Source organism: Tamandua tetradactyla, chromosome 7 (assembly GCF_023851605.1).
Source record: "Tamandua tetradactyla isolate mTamTet1 chromosome 7, mTamTet1.pri, whole genome shotgun sequence".
Classification (NCBI taxonomy): Eukaryota; Metazoa; Chordata; class Mammalia; order Pilosa; family Myrmecophagidae; genus Tamandua; species Tamandua tetradactyla.
In genome coordinates, this window is record NC_135333.1 from 5,413,584 (window position 1) to 5,433,445 (window position 19,862).

General features: G+C 31.6%; 1 protein-coding gene across 12 annotated transcripts in view; it reads right to left on the bottom strand.

Annotated features, from left to right (window-relative positions):
- Positions 1-19,862, bottom strand: part of ARID4B (AT-rich interaction domain 4B) — a 209,545-nt gene that overhangs the window by 27,445 nt on the left and 162,238 nt on the right. For 11 of the 12 annotated variants that reach the window (XM_077168373.1, XM_077168380.1, XM_077168378.1 and 8 more), the window contains 4 exons: positions 16,918-17,015; positions 15,842-16,085; positions 15,333-15,508; positions 11,253-11,516 (listed from right to left, as the gene is read on the bottom strand). In XM_077168373.1, the coding sequence (XP_077024488.1) occupies positions 11,253-11,516; positions 15,333-15,508; positions 15,842-16,085; positions 16,918-17,015 (782 nt within the window). The remainder of the gene's footprint in view (positions 1-11,252; positions 11,517-15,332; positions 15,509-15,841; positions 16,086-16,917; positions 17,016-19,862) is intronic. The other variant, XM_077168381.1, reaches the window with a different exon arrangement.

Genomic DNA, 19,862 nt, shown 5'->3' on the forward strand with positions numbered 1-19,862 from the left:
TCTACCCAATCATAAGTTAAACGACAGTGTGAGAACGTTTGTTGAAGGAGCTTTCTCACATTACAAATGCCCTTACCAAATGAAGGTTGAGAATCACTGACATAAACACATTAGGAGACAAATGCTTCAAAACATGAGGTTTTAAATAGCACTTTAGTCACCTAATCAACCTTTTAAGGAAAAAATATATACTGTCAGTAGAAAATAAAATATATACTGAAAAAATATATACTGTCAGTAGAAAATAAACTCATAGTTTATTTCATGAGGAAAAAAAAATTGTATTCATGAGAAAAAAAAAATAGTGCCCCCAACAAACATTTTTAGACATTAAAATTTTATAAAAGAGAGCTAGACCTATTTACATTTACTAATGTTAATTTAAATAATGGAGACAATTAGTGAGTTAAGATCTCTAATTTCTTATAAAATGCCAAGAATAAAGAATTGAATGAAGGAAATTTAGTTCAAAACTATAAGAAAAAGCTGCAGTTGATCCTGCTCATTCTACACAGTTAGACTTTTTATATAATATATTTAATATATAGGAAAAAAGAGATTTCAACAACTTTAACAGAACAGACAGCAGTCAACGAAGATAAAGAAAACAGCCTCAAGCTCAATAATCTTGAATATCATAAAAATTAAAATTCTTGAGAAAGACATGGCGAAGAACAAAAACTGCAACTAAGAAAATAAGAGACGATAAAATAATTCTCAAGTCATTCTTCCTTCAGATAATCTATCAAGTAAGGTATCTATTCATTCCTTAAATTACATTTTTAATGAATGTAAAAATCTTAATAACTAAGGCAAATGCAAACTTTTTGGTTTTAAAATGCTTTTAGTCCTTTTCTCAGGTATTCCCAAATACATGTACATCCTGTTCTTCCCTCAACTATACTGTAGCTCAACCCTACACAGCAGCTCTCCAATTTTGTTGACACTGCTTTACATGGTATCTTAGAAACTGTGATCAGAAGTGAGTAAAGGCCCTCTTTGCGACAAAAGAAAATATGGTTTGCCAGGGCACAAGGAAAAGAGGATTACTAAATTCTTCCATTTAAAAACAAATATTAAGTAGTAAGTTAAAAAACTAAAACTAAGTGCTAATGATTAGCCCATACTTTTTCAATGCAATTATCAATACATTCACTTTAACTGATGCATGTAATAGAAGGAATGCATATAAGTATCTAATCCAATATTTATCTAAAATACTAAGGAAAGTATTTTCAAGACACATAATACATGATTTATTGAAGATATTTCTACTGAGATGATTTAATATTCAACTAATGAACAAACATGAAAAAAAACAGCTGCATGAGCAAGTACTTTAACTTCTGGAGATACCCGATCAAATAAAATGAAGGCACTGGACCAGACAATTCTTAAATGAAAAATCATACGAGACTGCAAGACTAAAAATCAACACATGGACTTACTCATTTGGCAAATACTTCTTGGTTATCTATTATGTGCTCGATTCTGTGCTAGGCACTTGGTATTCAAGCAATGAATGCAACAAACAGCTCCTGCCCTCAAGGAGCTTACAGGTAACAAGGATTTACCTTTTTTGTAATATATAAGTAATTACAAAAATAACATACAAGCTTTCTGAAAGAAGACATGTAAATATTTGAATTTTTAAAACGTGATGAATTTCAATATTCATATAAAGCTAAGAGAAATTATTCAGAGACCATAGCATATTTGCTCTCACCAGAGAAAAATAGAGTTCTAAAATAAAAATTTTATGACCATTGTTTGGATATATTACCAAATCATCTAAGAATACATTTAGTAATAATAAAAATTGAGAAGAATGTTAGTCAACCAGATATAAAGACCAAAATGGTTACTGTATCCACAAACAACTCAGACATAGATAAACCCAACTAAACTACTTTCATAGAAATACTACCAGTATGTAGTAATATATACCCCAAAGGTAAAAACAATAAAAAACAATTTAAAAAAACAATAATTACATACAGAATAAAGAAATTTTAAAAATAATTTCTTAAAATCCAAAGCAAAATACTTAATTCACTATTTGAAATACATTTTATTAAAACAATAAAATTTAATGACCAATCTTTAAGGAAAATATTAAAATCATCTGTATTTTGTTTTCTGTAATGGATACACTTGTCTAGTAACTGCTGAACAATATGTGTTTTACAGTTTGCCTATGTATACACAAAAAAGTTCATGTATGCCATGTAACTGACTTACATGAAAACCTCATATCTAAAGGAGAAATTTATGCTATTTTAGAAAGAAAATTTCCCCTTGAGTAAGAAAACGTGAAATAAAAAATCATATAATAGGAAAAATCACCAAGTCATGGTAAAAAGCAGTACCAGCTATTATTAATTATAAGCTTTATAAGTAATTTTGTCAGTATTTGCCTAATTTATGGACTTTTCATATAATCCCAATTTATAAATACATCTTTAATCTAAGAGTATATCTAAAGCAAAATTTATTTAAAAAAAGACTCAATGAACACAATTTAATGCTTTTAGTCATATACTGAAGATAAAATCAAAATAAAGGTTTATTATTCAAAAAGTAAAATCCTAAGCACACTATCATTAACATTTCATATTTTCATATTTCTACTTCATATAACATTGCTAAATCCACATCAAAGAGTCAGAGGTGGCAGTCATCATAATTAAGAATATAACAGCAAAATGATAGAAACATGAATATTATAACATAACCATATTCAATATATGACACAACAGAATGGAACAGTAATTATATCAGATTCTCCTAGGGAATGCAACTTTGTAAAATTAAACAAAAATGCAGGTCTTCTGGAGGGAATATGTAATATTAAGAAAACATTACAGAACATTTTACCAGGCTCAGAAAGACCACTGCAAATGGTTAACAACTGTGTCAATAGTATGTTGTGACAGAGATAGTGACTTAAAAAGCTTATTATCAGTTTAGGGAATTAACATGTGCACGTTTAGACAAATATACAGATGTACTTGCCATTCTACAGAACTATTGAATGTAACATGTCAAAAATTTATGTTTTATGTTAAATGTACCTGCCAATCTATTTAAAACTACTGAATGAAACATGTCCAAATTTGGTAAACACTGTAAGTAAGGTGAATACAGAAAGAAAAATCAAAGTTCATTTGAGTATAAAAATAAGCATTATTAATCTTTGTTTTATAAAAGAAATGTTTATTTTCACTTGTACTTAAAAATTACAGTCAACTCTAATTGTCAAAATTACAGTCAACCCGCCCTGAAGTCATTTTTTTAAGTAAAACTTATTTTTATGTTCATTTTACTGAGTGCTTATAAACTTTAAATTTCTCTGTAGAATTGTCTGATACAAAGCATTTGAATGCTGCAAAAGAATTTTTCACATGAAAAATAACACAGAGTCCTTTTCTGCCACTGCAATTTTTAGTTTCATTATGTTTTATAACATAAACAAAAGTGAATAGGCTTGGAGATGTAACAGGGGTTTGTGAGGTGAGTGTGGAGAAGACGCAAGAAAAACAGAAGCGAAATATACAGAAGAAGTAACACAAAGGGACTAGGAAAAGACTTGGTGAGCAAGATAGGGGCAATGTTCTCTACACTCCCCCTAACAAGTCTATAGATATTTACTGGGAAGTCACTGCCAAGGGTTTTATTTAAAGGCTTTTAACTTTCATATTATGCAAATAAACACAAACAATTTCCTTAGAAATCTATTATTCTGTAAGTATGACTTAAAACCAGAGGTTTTTATTTGATTTTAACTTCTGAACCACTTCATTTTAGTGCCAGGAAGTTTAACATCCATTGATTACTTACTCCGTGACAGGCAGATACTGTACTAGATGTGGTAATGATATTATTGGAATGAATATGATACAGTAAATTTTTTTCATGTTTAAAAATACAAAGTAATAAGGCCTTGATGTGGAAAGTGTGAAAAATGGAAGGGTGGGGAGAGTGGGCTGAATGAAGGGAAAAACATTTACCCATAGTCTTAGTTGGTAGATTTATTCCAGAGGGGTTAAATCCCTTCTAGTTAAAAACCTAATTAAGAAAAATTCATTATCAGAAAAGTGACTCAGGAAAAAACAGCAACAGAAAGTAAAAAAGTTAAATGGTTATCAATGGAAAAAAGAAAGTGACAATTAGAAGGGGGAAAACAAAGATAAACAAGAAGGTAGAGTCAAAAGAACAAAAGCTAGGATGACTGAGGAATGATTTCTTTATTTCTGAGAAAGGTAGAAATGCAAAATAAACAAGAAAAACAGGTGCAGGTACAGTAGCTAGCCAAGTAAAATGTATCATGGATGTAGTGATCAACTGGGTCAAATCCTTTTGATAAGGCAGGTAGCAAAGATGAAAGGTTAAAAAATGAGTGGGTTCATTAAAAAGTTAAACATAAATTCCCATATGACTCAACAACCTTGTTCTAGGTATATATCCCAAAGAATTGAAAAACAGGGACTCAAACAGATCCTGGACACCAAAGTTCACAGAAGCATTAGTCACAACAGCAAAAAGGTGGAAATAATCCATGCTCAACAACAGTTGAATAGATAAAGAAAATGTAGGCACATGCAATGGAATATTATACAGCACTAAAAAAGAATTAAGTCCTGACATATGTTACATGGATAAATCTTAAAAACATTATGTTTAGTAATAAAAGCCAGATGTAAGGACTAACTGTATGATTCCACTTACACGAAATAATCTAGAATAAGCAAATTTAGAGACAGAAAATAGATGAGAGATTATAGGGAGCATGGAGGGAACAGTGGGGACCACATGGAATTATTGCTTAATGGGTACACAGTTTCTAACTCAGGTGGTGATAAAAAAAGTTTTGTTAATGGATAGTGGTGAAATTAATACCACTTAAAAATTGTTAAAATGGGAAATTTTAGTTTATATATATGTCACTACACACACACACACAATAATAAAGAAATGAGTATGGATTTCAGCTACATGGGGGTCATTGGTGATTCTGATAATCACAGTTTTAAAGGGATGGTGAAAGCAAATGCCTGCTCAGAGTGGGGGGTTTAAACAAAAATGAGAGGACAGAAACTGGAAAGCAAATACAGATAACTTTTTCAAATAGTATTGCTGTACAGTGGAACAAATAAAGTAAGGGAAAGTGAGGTCAAGAAAATGTTTTTAAAATACTATTTAAAGTGGGGGTGTAAGAATAATTCAGTGGTAGAATTTTCACCTGCCATGTGAATGGTTCAATTCCCAGTCCACGCACTTCCCCAAAAACACAAACAAAATACAACAAACAAAAATTCAACAAATGGTGCTGCAGTAACAGGATACTCACATAGAAAAATAATGAAATGTGACCCTGCCATACAGCCTACCAAAAAATAAAACAAACTATTTAAAGCCATTGTTATTTAGTATTTTATCATTTGGAAACTTGCAGAATTCAACATTTCCAATATGTTTAATACAATTTTTCAAACAGTAGCTGACAGAGAAGTGGATACTTGGCAAAACAGATCAATCAAGCAGCTTCTGTTAAACAATGAACCATGCTGGACAATAAGGTGAGGTAGATTTTCACAGGTAACTTCATACATTTTAAGTATTTTTCTTTTTACAAAGGTATAGTGCTCCTACATGCTAAACCAAATATCTGAACACTTGACATGGCACATATCAGGACATTAGGAAAGTACTTCTGAACAGTTGTTTAAAAAACATGAGCTACATGGTTGCATTGCTTCAGATTTTGGATAGACAATAAAAGGGAAAAAACTTCAGAAAGGATGAGGGAAATCAGTTGGTAGGATCTTCCTTAACTCTAAGTCTACAATTTTGACTCATGAAGTAAACATTCACCCATATTCTATCAGCTATTCACTCCCATGGCCACCATTTTAGCACCTAGAAATGCTCTGTCTCTGAAATTAAATACATACCAAAAAAATAAAACAACAGAAAAGGTTTTTCTTTAAGATGGGAGAAATAACAGCAGCTCTACATGTGGAAAGAGATGATCTAAAACAGCAAAAACTTACAAGAAAGAAAAAAGGACAGAATGGCTTGACCATTCTTGGCTTTGGCCAAGACAGGATGGCATTTAGAAGTCTGGCTTATTTCAGATAGCAGCATGAATTTCTCATCTATGGCTAAAGCTGAAATGCAGAGAATATGGCTGCAGATAAGAGCAGAGAGGTAGATACAGGAGAAGTTTGTGGGAGTTCTCTTCTCATTGCTTCAGTTTCTCAATGAGGTAGAAAAAAAGCAAGGTCAGCAGCTGAGAATGAGGATGGGGAGAAATATTGGGGATTTGAGGACATAAGAGACAGTAAACTCAAACTACTCTAATAACAAACAAATAAATAAATAAATAGAATAGAACTCTCCCAATAAAATAATTTTTAAAAATTTAAAAGATAGTACAAAAAAGTCTAAATAGGAGAGTGAATGAATCAAAATAAAATTAAGGCCTACTTGAGGTTCACAGTCATGAATTTAAAATAAGAACAATCAATGTGGTTGCTTGATTTACTTCAACCAGGAATAGCTACACAGGTATAGGTAAGGAGTAGGAGAGTTAGATTTAATAAGGGTTGCAATGGCTTTGTCCTGAATACTACACAAAGCAACAGAACAACAAAAGAAAAGCATGAGTGTCAAAGGAAGTGATTCTAACAATTAACCAAGGATTTTTAAAGGATTAAGGGTATTAAGGGGATAGGGATAATATGATCAATGGATTACAAAATCTGCTGGGGGTAATTTCCTTATCTGGAACATAGCAGGGACCATTCTTTGTAATCTTAGTGCCAAAGATAGTAAATGAAACATAGTAGATATTCAATATATATTTGCCAAATAAAGGAATAAAGTTCGAAAAAAAACAAGTTGAATGTTAGTAAACAGTGGGGGTTTAACCAATTTGTTTGTGAAGTCTTTTACTACTGTTTTTTTTGTTTGTTTTTGGTCTCCCTGATTCCTACTCAAGAGGATTCAATTCACTTGGAGAAGATTTCTATAACAAATAAATACATTTTTATTTCAAATACAAGGTTTAAGTATAAGGTATCTTTTTTTTTCGCAAGGGTAGGCACCGGGAATTAAACCGGGTCTCTGGCATGGCAGGCGAGAACTCTGCCTGCTGAGCTGGTATCTTATTTTAAATTCTCTTAACTTCCACTATGGAATAGCATTGTACATATTTAATAGCCTTATCGCTGAAATTTTAGGATGTCTTTTTTCCCTTTTTCTTTCACTTAAAGAAACCCTTTAATACAATTGGTGATCCTCAATAGAAAAAAATATTCTCTAATCAAATTCCCAACTCCTTGATTATGGAAAACCAAGTTGAAAATGAATGGAGAGAAATAATCAGTATCATTATAGCATAATAAAATACTGGTATATTTTAAATCCTATGCCAAATAGTCTAGATAGTTCCAAAAATTTGTAGTTGCTACTCAACAAGGATAAATGCAACATGCTCAAAAGAGTTTATGGCAGGTGGATTTCAGTGTATAACCTTACTTTCAAAAATCAATTCCATGTTTATGACATGACTTATGAACTGAACAGCAAAAAGGATCAATTAGCTAATGAGACTTCAAGAACTTCTATAAAATATTAATATCATTTAGAGAAGTTTAAAATATTTAACAGAGGGGTGCAAGGGTAGTTCAGGGGTAGAATTCTCTCCTGCCATGTGGGAGACCCAGGTTTGATTCACCTTCCATGCACTTTCCCAAAAACAAACAAACAAAACCAAAATTCAACAACAAACGGTGGTGCAACAATGGAATACTCCGTGGAAAAATGCAATGTGACCCTGCCATATAGCATACAAAAAATATATATAAATATATATATGAACAATATATGTACATATATAAAACACCGAGAGCCTACTGATAACAATTTACTGAAGTATGAGCAAGACTTCAAAAAAGATTAGGAGTTATAATTTTATAAGACTAAAAGAAAATATACTACCATGTTAGTTCTGATCTTTTTATTTTTATGCATTGCCCCAATTTTCTAGGTTGAATACTATGAATACAGTAACCATATCTGAAGATATATATACAGTAAATTTGGAATAAGCATGTAAAATAATGCCTTGTTTTTCACTGCAGTAGTAAAAAAACAAACTAGTCCAAACACTATCTTTAAGTAACAAAAATCAATACATTTTAGTTGTAAAATAGGGGTATAAATGAAAATTACATTAATATAAAGATTTAGACAACATTTTAGAAAAAAGGAAAAATATAGAAATTAAGAAGAAAAATAAAATTTTAAGCAAAATATATTTTTCTTTCTTCAAAAAGTATCTGTTTTCTGGAAAATGATGTTTCAGATACATAAATATTCATTTCTAATTTCACATCTCTTAAATGTAAATTTAGAGATCAAATTGAAGACCTCCAAAATAATAGGAAAATAGCCACAGAGCTGATGAAGAGGTGCTGCAGTCCTCATGAGATTAGCTAAAGATACAAAGGAGCGGCAAAGATCATAATTATTGCTTATTCATCAACAAGACAAACCCTGGATATTATTGCAGAGAGAAATAAGAATATTATTTGTTATGCTGGCTGGGAGAAAACTGCCTAATCTACTGAAGTACAGTTGCTTCCTCTATGATGATGGACTGCCTAGAGACCCACCCTATAGGTCTTCATCAGGACGACATATTTTCTTCTTCTGAAAATTCATACCACACAAGTGCTTGAGTTGTGAGAAATAGATGGCATCTTTCTTAGTAACACAAGCATGTCTAGTTAAACCAGGTCTCACTTTCCTTCCTATATTATTAAAAGCCTGAACACCTCAATTTAAAATCTTCCTTATTCTACTCCAACCCTATCAATTTCAAAACTAAAATACAAGTCATTCTTTTTATCCTCTAACACTCAACTGCTCTTAAGATTAATCTTTCTTTAGTCAATCTTTTCTTAATAAAAAGCTGCACCTTAATTGCAAAATAATTTTATCAAAGTCTCAATTTTTACACCTAATCAACCTCTTCTGTTAAATGAACCAATCAATAAAAAACAGTCAAGCCCTGATCATAGTTAAAGGTGGAGAACCCCTAAACTCTATCGAGTCTTCACAAAATAATTTAGAGTATTTTTTTTTTTTTTTTTTTTTTTTTTTTTTTAAAGGAAAGACAGAGAGAAGGAAGGAAGGAAGGAAGAAAGGGAAACATTTTTAAACATTTTCTTGTTTTATTGTATTCTGTTTCTCCGTTTTTGTTACATGGGTTGGGGCCGGGAATCGAACCGAGGTCCTCTGGCATAGCAGGCAAGCACTTTGCCCGCTGAGCCACCGCGGCCCGCCCAATTTAGAGTATTTTTAAAAAGACCACTAGGAAAACTGCCTCTTTAGATTAAGCCAGAAAAATAACTAGGAGAGAAGAACCAAAAGGAGAGATAAAAGGTGATGTGGCTCTTACCTATCTTGAGGGCACAGCTTAGTAATTATGAATTTTTTTCTTCCAAAGTTTAAATAAACATATTCTGCATTTACATTTACATCATAGCAAGAGGGACTCCCACATTTATATTTGTTAGATCATTTAGTAAAGTGAAAATAACTAAACAGCAAAGACTGGGCAAACTATTCTTTAACAGTTATATCTGAAATCTCAAGTATTGTCTTTAGAACATAATCATTAATAGCCCACCCTTCAGGTAAGAAAATTATGTACCACAGAGGCAGCATAAGAACCAATAGTCAAAAGGATAAATTACACAAGTGTTAAAAAAAAAAAAGTGCTGTCTTGAAAAGTTTATGTTGAATGACAACTATTATATCTAAGCACTCACTGACAGTAGATATTTTTAAAACCAAGAACTTTGCAAACTTCTTAATTAGAAATAATAAAGAATGGATTCCAAACAATCATCACTGTGATATCATTTCAGGGAATGGCAGGTCCCAAGGATGTGAAATTATCTTTCAATTTTATTTTAAATAGTAAAACTGTATTTTTATATTTTATTTTAAATACTAAAACTGACCTCTCCACCTTCAACACCAGAATTTTTATTACTAGCTTCATACATTTTTTCATTTTTCCCTCGTCCATACCGCACTTGAACTTTCAAGGCCTGTACGCTTTCTGCATATTTTCTTAGGAGTTAGGCTGCTATTTTTTTTCCAAGCATCATAATGGATCAGAATTGTACTTTTCTCAAAATAAAAAAGGTAATTATATTTGACCATACCTCCAGAATTTCCTAATGCTGCAACTGGACAACAAAAAATGTACTTTTAGGAAACAGAATTTTAGATATTTTCTTAAGAACTTCCTAAGCCAGAGAATATAGTTTAAATCTAAAATATAAGAACTGTATTTCTACCTGAAAACAATAGGTACCATGAAATCATCCCTTAAAAAACTTGTATGTAATCATTTTCAAGGGTTACAACTCTATCATAGGTTATATTAGGTTATATTTAAAATATAATACCAACTATCCCAAAATGAATTAAGTTATTGTTAAAAGATAACTGATATTCCTCAAAACCTGCTTACCAATTCTGGACAAAACTGAAATGCAAAATTTCTCAGGATTAACCAAGCAAAATTTATATAAGGGAAAAACTTTTGTCACTGAACTCAACCTAAAACCAAACCTTGATCTTGACTTTTAGTTTCCTACGTTAGTGGCAGTTGGAAAGTGTACTCCATTTTGATCAAGAAGACTTGCTTATATTTCAACTAGATTGTTTCAAAGATACAAATAAACTTCTAAGACTTCTGTTCAAGGTTGTAATGCAAAAGCTGTTAAGGACAGATAAGGCCTTCTTTAAAATTTCAACCATTATAGCCCTGTCTACTAAAGAAATATGATGACTTAAAAAATTACTAAGAGTTATTGTGGCAACGAAAATGCAAGAGAGCAGGCAACGTATTAATTGGGCTGTAGATATCAAGAAGCTCAAATCTCTTTTACCTTATTAAAAAATTCTTCCATCATTTCATCATAATGCTTTCTCTGTTAAAGTACATATAAATTGTATAGACTATTGTCTTTTAATAAAAATGCCTTTTAAGTACTGAAAACAGTAAGAAGGAAGTCACTAAGCAAGACATTTTCATGCTAAAAATTACCTATTTTTTATATGGTACCACAACCTCAATTAGAACACTAGCAAGTCTGTAATTCATTAATTAGCTTTTAAAACAGAAGCGTTTTTAGATAATAATCACTAGCTAAAACTCAAGTTACCTCACATTCCATCCGCAGTAATGCACCAAGTATAGGACCTCTCCACCTTCGACATCAGAATCTTTAATACTAGCTTCATACATTTTTTGATTTTTCCCTCGTCCATACCGCACTTGAACTTTCATGCCTGGTGGATAGCATTCAAATTCCTCTTCCTCATTGTTGTCATCATCATCATCATCTTCATCCTCTTCCTCCTCCTCCTCCTCCTCCTCCTCTTCTGCTTCTTCATCATCTTCATCTTCCTCTTTATTCGTTTCATCTCTTGAAAGGTTTAAAAAATTGCAGAGTTAATAAAAGACACCTCATAAGCTTTTCAGTTCCAAACCACATATACTGATAAATATCGTTGCTGTGATTGTTCCAGGGAACGGCAGGTTCCATGTGTGTGAAATTCTCTTTGAATTTTATTTTACATACTAAAACTGTATAAGATGAGCATGGTTGCAGAAAGACATATTTAGAGAAAACGAAGATTCAAAAAAAGTGCATAAGAGAAAAAAATTTCCAATAGCCGGAAGACCAGAAGTCGTGCTGAACAGCAAGAAACTAGTAAGGTCAACTGTAACAATTTTCTCATGTTCACTATAAAAGTATTTGAAATCTCAGTTGACAAAAAAATTATACTTACAGTCATACCCTAACTAATAACTGCTTTTCATAAAAATATTTCCAGGCTCAGAATGTTTAAAAACAAGCTTTTCTTCCTAGCAGATGTCAGACTTCATAACTTTCAAAGGTGCCCCAAATTTTTAAATGTTATACTTTCACAGGAATACTCTCCTAACATCATCATCAATATCATAGCAACTTTCTTTCCTTTCAATCCTTCTAAACTTCACCTCAATTTCTGTTCTATTTACCACATATTTACTAAATGTTTTCTTCCAAAAATGCTCTAAACTTTCATGTTCCAAAAAAAAAATGAGTATATGAAAGAGCAATTCCAAATATATGAAACTAAATATCCAACCATTCCAGAAGCAGCATTATAATCATTTGGAATCTTTTCAATACCATGTACTTTCTAAAACTGAACATTCATATTCTTTTTAGTCTCAAATTTGCATTAAATGAGTTGGCGAAAACCTTAAATTATAAATCTTTCTAAGCAGTAGGATTTATAAATACTAAACTTCAAGATGAAATTCAGAGTATATTTAATGTTTTTATGCGCTTCAGTGAATGTCTATGCTAACTATAACAGTTACGTTTCAAAAAAGAATTAATCACTTTTCAGCAAACAAATGAATTAATATCACAAAATAGAAGCCAGAAGATAGTTAAATAATTTTTAAAACAATGGATAAAATATTTATATAAAAATCCTTCTATCACTGATAAATTATGTTCTATATTCTTATGTAGCCTTTTAAGTAATTACATACTTACTCAGTCCTAATTTGGTAACTATAAAGGCAACAAAAATAATCTACAAATAGTGCTACAGGCAGCACTATAATGCCTTTTACTCTCCGTCCTCTTTCTGTAGTCAGTGGGCTTCCATATAAAGCCTAAAAGACTTGTGAAATTAAGTCTGAGTACACACAAAGGTACAAAATGTGTCAATTTTGTCTTAAATACAGCACAAAGACTACAAAGATCTCAAGAAATATCCCTATTTTAAAGACTCACAGTTAATAAAGCTTTATTTAAAATTTAAAACCCAAATGAAGTCACTTGCAATTTGAGATAAACAAAAACACAAACTGTGTTACTGAAAATACATTAATACGTCTACAGTGGATAATTACTAGTAAAGCTAAAATATTTAAGAAATTAACAGAAATGGTGCTATGGATGATAAAACTATTATAATAATTTTTAAATAGATTATATCCTTGGAAGAGAGGAAGTATATTCTAGAGGCCAAAATAAGAGATTTATCATGGACCTTTGTTTATACATTTCAGAACCACCATGTAAGAAGAGATATAGAATAAAAAGTCTAAACATTTTTAAATGAAAATTAAAAAGAAAATTCTAAACTGTGTCTTATGGAACGTTACACACTGAGCACAAATGATAAATGCCAATAATAACAAGCACAATTATACTTTAAGCAGTAGTCAGGGCAAAATTTTTAATCTGGAATGGAAACCTAATGCTTTTTATTAATAAAACAAAGTAATCAAAAATTAAAAAGTAAAGCTAGCATTTCACATCAACCTAAGACCATGAACCCAATAAAATTCATTTAAATAACACAATGAAGTATAAATAAGCAAACAATATAGTTACTGGCAACTCACCAAAGAAAATACTCTCTGGACTCAATTTACTGGCAGACTCTAAGGTTAACGCATTAAACCAGATGAAACCCAGAATGCCACAAAAGATAGCATTCCAGTGTCGAATGCAAACACATTAATTTAAAAAATTAGATTGATGCATATTGCATACACACACACACACACACACACACACACACACAGATTTAGGTTAGAGAACCACATTTTGGAAAACCCAATGTATCAAATGTTTCTTTGAATTCACAAAGAAATACCAAGTTTTCCCAGTTTGAACTCACATTCCTCTCAATGAAACGCATTAAAAAAAAAGCTATTATTTATTCTCTACTAAAATTTCTTGGCAACAGCCAATTAATCAGAAAACATTTATAAACTAGGAAACTAGGAAATTAATAAATATATTAATTCTTTATAATTATAAAAATTTCTATTGAATTTAGATAAAAAAATTAACTTCAGATATTTCCAACATGTAATGCATCTTACGAACATCTAGCAAACTAGGGCAATCACACCAGAAAAATTTCACTTTGCAGTATGAATATATTTATAAATAGCTTCAGTAAATATAAGCCATACAGTTAAGGAATTAAAGTGATTAATAAATCTACAAAACATAATTTATACAATAAAATAAACTGATATACCAACTTTAAAAATTAAGATAAATTTTAGGAACAAAAAAATACATAGGCTTATTAAAGTGCTTGCACATAGTAAATTCTTCAGAAACATCTGTAGATTTAAAAATCAGGTTTTTAAACAAAAAGCTGTATCTTATTAAAAGTTTCTAAGTAGTGAAACAGTCTCTAGGATCAGCAAGGAGTATTTCAAATATACATTTATACACAAAAGTGTAACAAAGTATAATAAACAAACACCTTTTACTATAATTCTCTGAACCCAATTTTTTCCCCACATTTATCTGTGTGCTATGGCCAAAATTTCAGGAAAAAAATAAAATAACCAAGAAATTTTAGGGAAAAAGCTGAACCCTTATTATGTTTCATAAGAGTTGAAATAGTCTTCATTAGTAGTAAGCAGTACTTCAAATACACATTTGTACACACAGAAATATAACAACATATATTAAACAAACACTTTTTACTATATTCATCTAAACCCAGTCTTTTCTCTTCTTCTAGGTTTGTCCGCATACTATGACCAAAATTTCAGAAAAATACTACAATGATCAGGAAAACGTAGTTGGCATATTCAAATAGAACATTAACAAATCAAGATATTAATGATTTTAAAACTTCAGAAACAAGATTAAACAACAAAAATTACCTATAAAATCCAGAGGTCTATTGGCATTGTTTAGATTACAATGTTAAATAATTCATCATTCCCAAGTGGCCCAAACAAGTAAATGTCACGGTTACCAAAAAACAAAATATAACAATTTTGGTCTTTTTAAATGCTTTAGTATTTTTCTGTTCTTAATTTTTGCATAAGAAATAAATACAATTTTCATAATCTACAGCCTGAACATACCACCCACAAAACAGTGAAGGCCATCTTCTCAAATTTATATTACCAAATCATTCAGTAAAGATTAACACAGTAAGAAGTATTTTCACCTAGCTAAAAATGTTAGATATTTCCATGATGAGAGCAAGAAGAATGGATCAAAAATATGATCATTTTTCACAAATTTGCATTAGTAGGGTCTCTGAAGGAGGGAGATGTAATTTACCTAATGAATGCAAATCACTCAATTATTCTGTTTTGTTAATCAAATTTATATTCATATATACAGACTTACAAAGAACAAATAAGAATTAATCCAGTCAAAATGCATCTTAACCAAAAACAAATTTCTTACCCAGATTTTGCTTTTTCTTCTTCAGCTTCTACCTTTATGCTGAGGGATTCATCTACCCTAGTTGTCTCAACATCTTTATCTTGCAGAATTTCATTTTCTTCTGTTTTTTTCATGGTAAGTTCTTTTTCCTGATCAGACTGTGTAGGTATAGAGTCTAATAAATTCTTTTTACTTCCCTAGAAAAAGATCAGAGGAACTAAACCAACAAAAGTAAATATTTCCAGCCTAGGTCCATGATCTAGTTGTTATAACAAGAGGCATCAACCAAGTCCATTACTGAGATAATTATTAGTTTCTTTTAAGAAACTCTCTTGCCATTCTTAAAACACTAGGCAAAAGTAGCAGACTTTTGAATAGTCATTACACTCAAAATTATATAGAAATAACACAATGAAGAAAAGAAATTAACTATAAAGTACAATATTATACAATAAATTAACTTTGGAAATGTTATAGAGGATGTAGAAAATGTACCAAAATCAACAAAGGACAATTAACATCTGATTTACCAGAGAAGGTCTGATATTTTCTTTTCTTTCAATATCATCCTCAATCGGCTTTTCTTCTTTTGCTATTATATTCCCCTCCTCTTCGATCTTCATTTCTTTGCTCTCTGGTTCATTCTCTTCCTTAACTTTTATTTCTTTTACATTTTCAAACTCCTTACACGACTTGTTAACAACCTTCTCTGGCAATGCCATCTGAAATTCAATATTGGCTGACCTACAGTACTCCTCAAAACCATACAAGTACCTGAAAACATGAAAAGTACAATTAGTGAAAACATCTCAAAATCCTACTTTAGTTTTCTTAGGAAATGTGTTTTCATTCTTTTTTTCTGTAAAATTGTCAGATATTGAACCACATTAATGTTCTAATTAATTCCAGTTCATTCTCTCTTCCAATCTTTTTTTTCTGGGGTTGGGGAGTGAGCATGGTTTGGAAATCAAACCCGGATCTCTTGCATGGAAGGTGAGCATTCTATCACTGAATCACCCATGCACCCTTCTGTCAATCTTTTTAACCCAAATAAACAATTCTTCAAAGAAAAAAAATTCTTTCAATAAACTATGCTAAGCATGAGAAATCATAATCTTAAATATAATAATAGTAATAACAAGTAGCTATTAGATGTATTAGTAACAATATCAACCATTTGCTGAGTACTTATGTACAAGGCACTGAGCCTCTTCTGAGTAAAATCTCATTTAATCATTACAGTATTAAGCAAGTAGTATTATCCCATTTTACAAATGATGAAATTAAGGCTTAGAAGGACAAAGAAATGGCTCAAGAATAAAATCAGCTAATAAATGAGAGAACTAGGACTCAAATCTGGGTTTGACATTAAAACTGTGGCTTTTTAACGACTATGCAGTACTTTCCAAATTTACTGGCTACAAAAATTTTTATTCAGCGAATACCACAAAGATCTAGTATGCATGGAATATGTATTAGAAGTGATACTTGAGTAAAATTTTCTGATTTCTTCTCAGAAGAAATAATTAGCTTCAGTTATATGGTAAATTCCATCCTGCTTTCTGTGTAAATTATTTAAAATTGTTGTGTATGTACATGAACTTACTTTTTATAAGCACATTTAACATTGTAACCCGCAGCTGAATTTAAGACAGGGATTCCAAGATCTTGGTAGACTTGTTTCCAAACAGCTCCACTTTCAATCTAATAAAGAAATTGAAATGAAAACTTTCAAATTAAAAGATGGGAATATAATAAAAATTTGATAAATGCAGTAAATAAAAATCTTTATATTATTCATTCTAGTATTAAAAGAATGAAAAAAGATCAGACGATAAATTAGAAATTTAAACTTTGGTTTACAATGTTTTAAATGTAAGTTTTCATACTCTAACAAATCTCAGAAAACTACAAGTATTCAAATAATAGGTCATTTAACTTTTAAATAAACTCTACTATAGTAAGAAAGTATCAATTTCCTAAGTTAAATTTTGTGTTGAAGCCACAGACAAAAAATTTTTAAGGATTTATTTGCAATAAAATTTACAAGCTAATCAAAGCAGTTCTACAGACTTTGTTATTTTTTTCAAAACTTTTTTACTGTATAATGTATACAAAGCAAAGAAAGAAAAAAAAACAATAGTTTTCAAAGTTCTCTTTAGCAAGTAGTTACAGGACAGATTCCAGAGTCTGTCATGGCCTACCATATCATCATCTCAGATTTTTCCCTCTAGCTGCTCCACAACATTGGAGACTAAAGAAGGAATAAATATTTTTTTATCATCACAATCAACATTTTCTTGGTGTGCATATGTGTGAAAAATAACATATATACAAAAAAGCAACAAATTTCAATGAACGGTACAACAATTGGTTGTAGAACAGATTTCAAAGTTTCGTATGGGTTATAATTCCACAATTTTAGGTTTTTACTTCTAGCTTCTCTAGAGGTAAAGAGACCAAAAGAAATATCAATTTAATGATTCAGCAATCATACTCGTTTGCTAAACCCTACCTTCTCTGTATAACTCCACCATCACCTTTGATCTTTCTATACCACTCTTAAGGGGTATTTGGGCTGCATATCTCTAAGTCCCCTATATTCTGTATTATAAGCCTCCGATTTTACCTTTACCATGGTCAAAAGAATGAAGTCATACAGGATCTATCCTTTTGTGTCTGGCTTATTTCACTCAGCATTATGTTCTCAAGGCTCATCCATCTTGTCATGTGCTTTAGGACATCATTTCGTCTTACTGCTTTATTGTATTCCATCATATGTATACACCACATTTTGCTAAGCAACTGCTGATGGGCACGTGGATTGTTTCCAGCTTTTGGAGACTGCAAATAATGCTGCTATGAACATCAGTGTGCAAATATCTGTTTGCGTCCCTGCTTTCAACTCTTCTGGCTATATCCTGAGTAATGTTATTGCTGGGTCATAGGGTAACTTGATCTTTAGTTTCCTAAGAAACTGCCAAACTGTCTTCCATAGCAGATGTACCATTATACGTTCCCACCAGCAGTGTATAAGTGTCCCAGTTTCTCCACATCCTCTCCAACATTTGTAGTTTCCTGTTGTTTAATGGCAACCATTCTTATAGGTGTGAGGTGGCATCTCATTGTAGTCTTGATAAGCATTTCCCCCTGTAGCCAATGAAAATGAGCATCTTTTCATGTGCTTTTGAGCCATCTGTATTTGCTCTTCAGAAAAATGCCTATTCATATCTTTAGCCCATTTTATAATTGGGTTGCTTGTTCTTTTGTTGAGTTGTATGATTTCTTTATGTATACAGGATACCAAACTTTTGACCAATGTGCGATTTCCAAATATTTTCTTCCATTGAGTTGGCTGTCTCTTCACCTTCTGACAAAGTCTTTTGAGGTGCAGAAGCATCTGATTTTGAGGAGCTTCCATTTATCTATTTTTTCTTTTGTTGCTTGTGCTTTGGGTGTAAAGTATAGGAAGCCACCTCCTATTACTGGGTTGCGAAGATGCTTCCCTACATTTTCTTCTAGGAGCTTTATGGTGCTAGTTCTTTTATTTAGGTTTGACCCACTTTGAGTTAATTTTTGCACAGGGTGTGAGGTAAGGGGCAACTTTCATTCTTTTGGTTAGTGATCGCCAGTTCTCCCATGCCCATTTATTCAAAACACTATTTTGTCCTAGTTTCGTGGATTTGGGGGCCTTGTCAAAAATCAGTTGACCATAGATTTGGTGGACTATTTCTGCACTCTCAATTTGAATCCATTGGTCAATACTCTTTTGTGCCAGTACCATGCTGTTTGACCACTGTGGCTTCATAATAAGTTCTAAAATCAGGAAGTGTTAATCCTCCCACTTAGTTCTTTTTTAGGACGCTTTTAGCTATTCTGGGTCTCTTTCCCTTTCAGATGAATTTGGTACTTAGTAAGCATTTAATTCTACAGAATACCTTAATTAGATGAGTACTATACAGTATGGCAATCTTCAAATAATTTCTTCAGATTAATTCAACAAACATTTTCTGCATGCTTAATATATATAAACCAGACACTATCAAAGGGATTATGGATATAAAGAATGTTAGGATAGATCCTGTGTTGGTTTGAAATGACGTATGTACCCTAGCCTAGAAAAGCCATGTTTTAATTCTAATCCCATTTCGTAAAGGCAGCCATTTCTTCTAATCCCTATACAGTATTGTATGTTTGAAACTGTAATTAGAGCATCTCCCTGGAGATGTAACTCAATCAAGAGTGGTTATTAAGCTGGATTAGGTAGAGATATGTCTCCACCCATTTGGGTGGGTCTTGATTAGTTTATTGGAATCCTATAAAACAGGAAATATTTTGGAGAATATGAGAAATTGCAGAGAAATGACATAGTCACAAGAAGCAGAGTCCACCAGCCAGCAACCTTTGAAGACGAAGAAGGAAAATGCCTCCCGGGCAGTTTCATGAAACAGGAAGCCACAAGAAGAAGGTAGCAGATGATTCACCATGTGCCCTTCCAGATGAGAGAGAAACTCTGACTGTGCTCACCATGTGCCTTTCCACTTGAGAAAG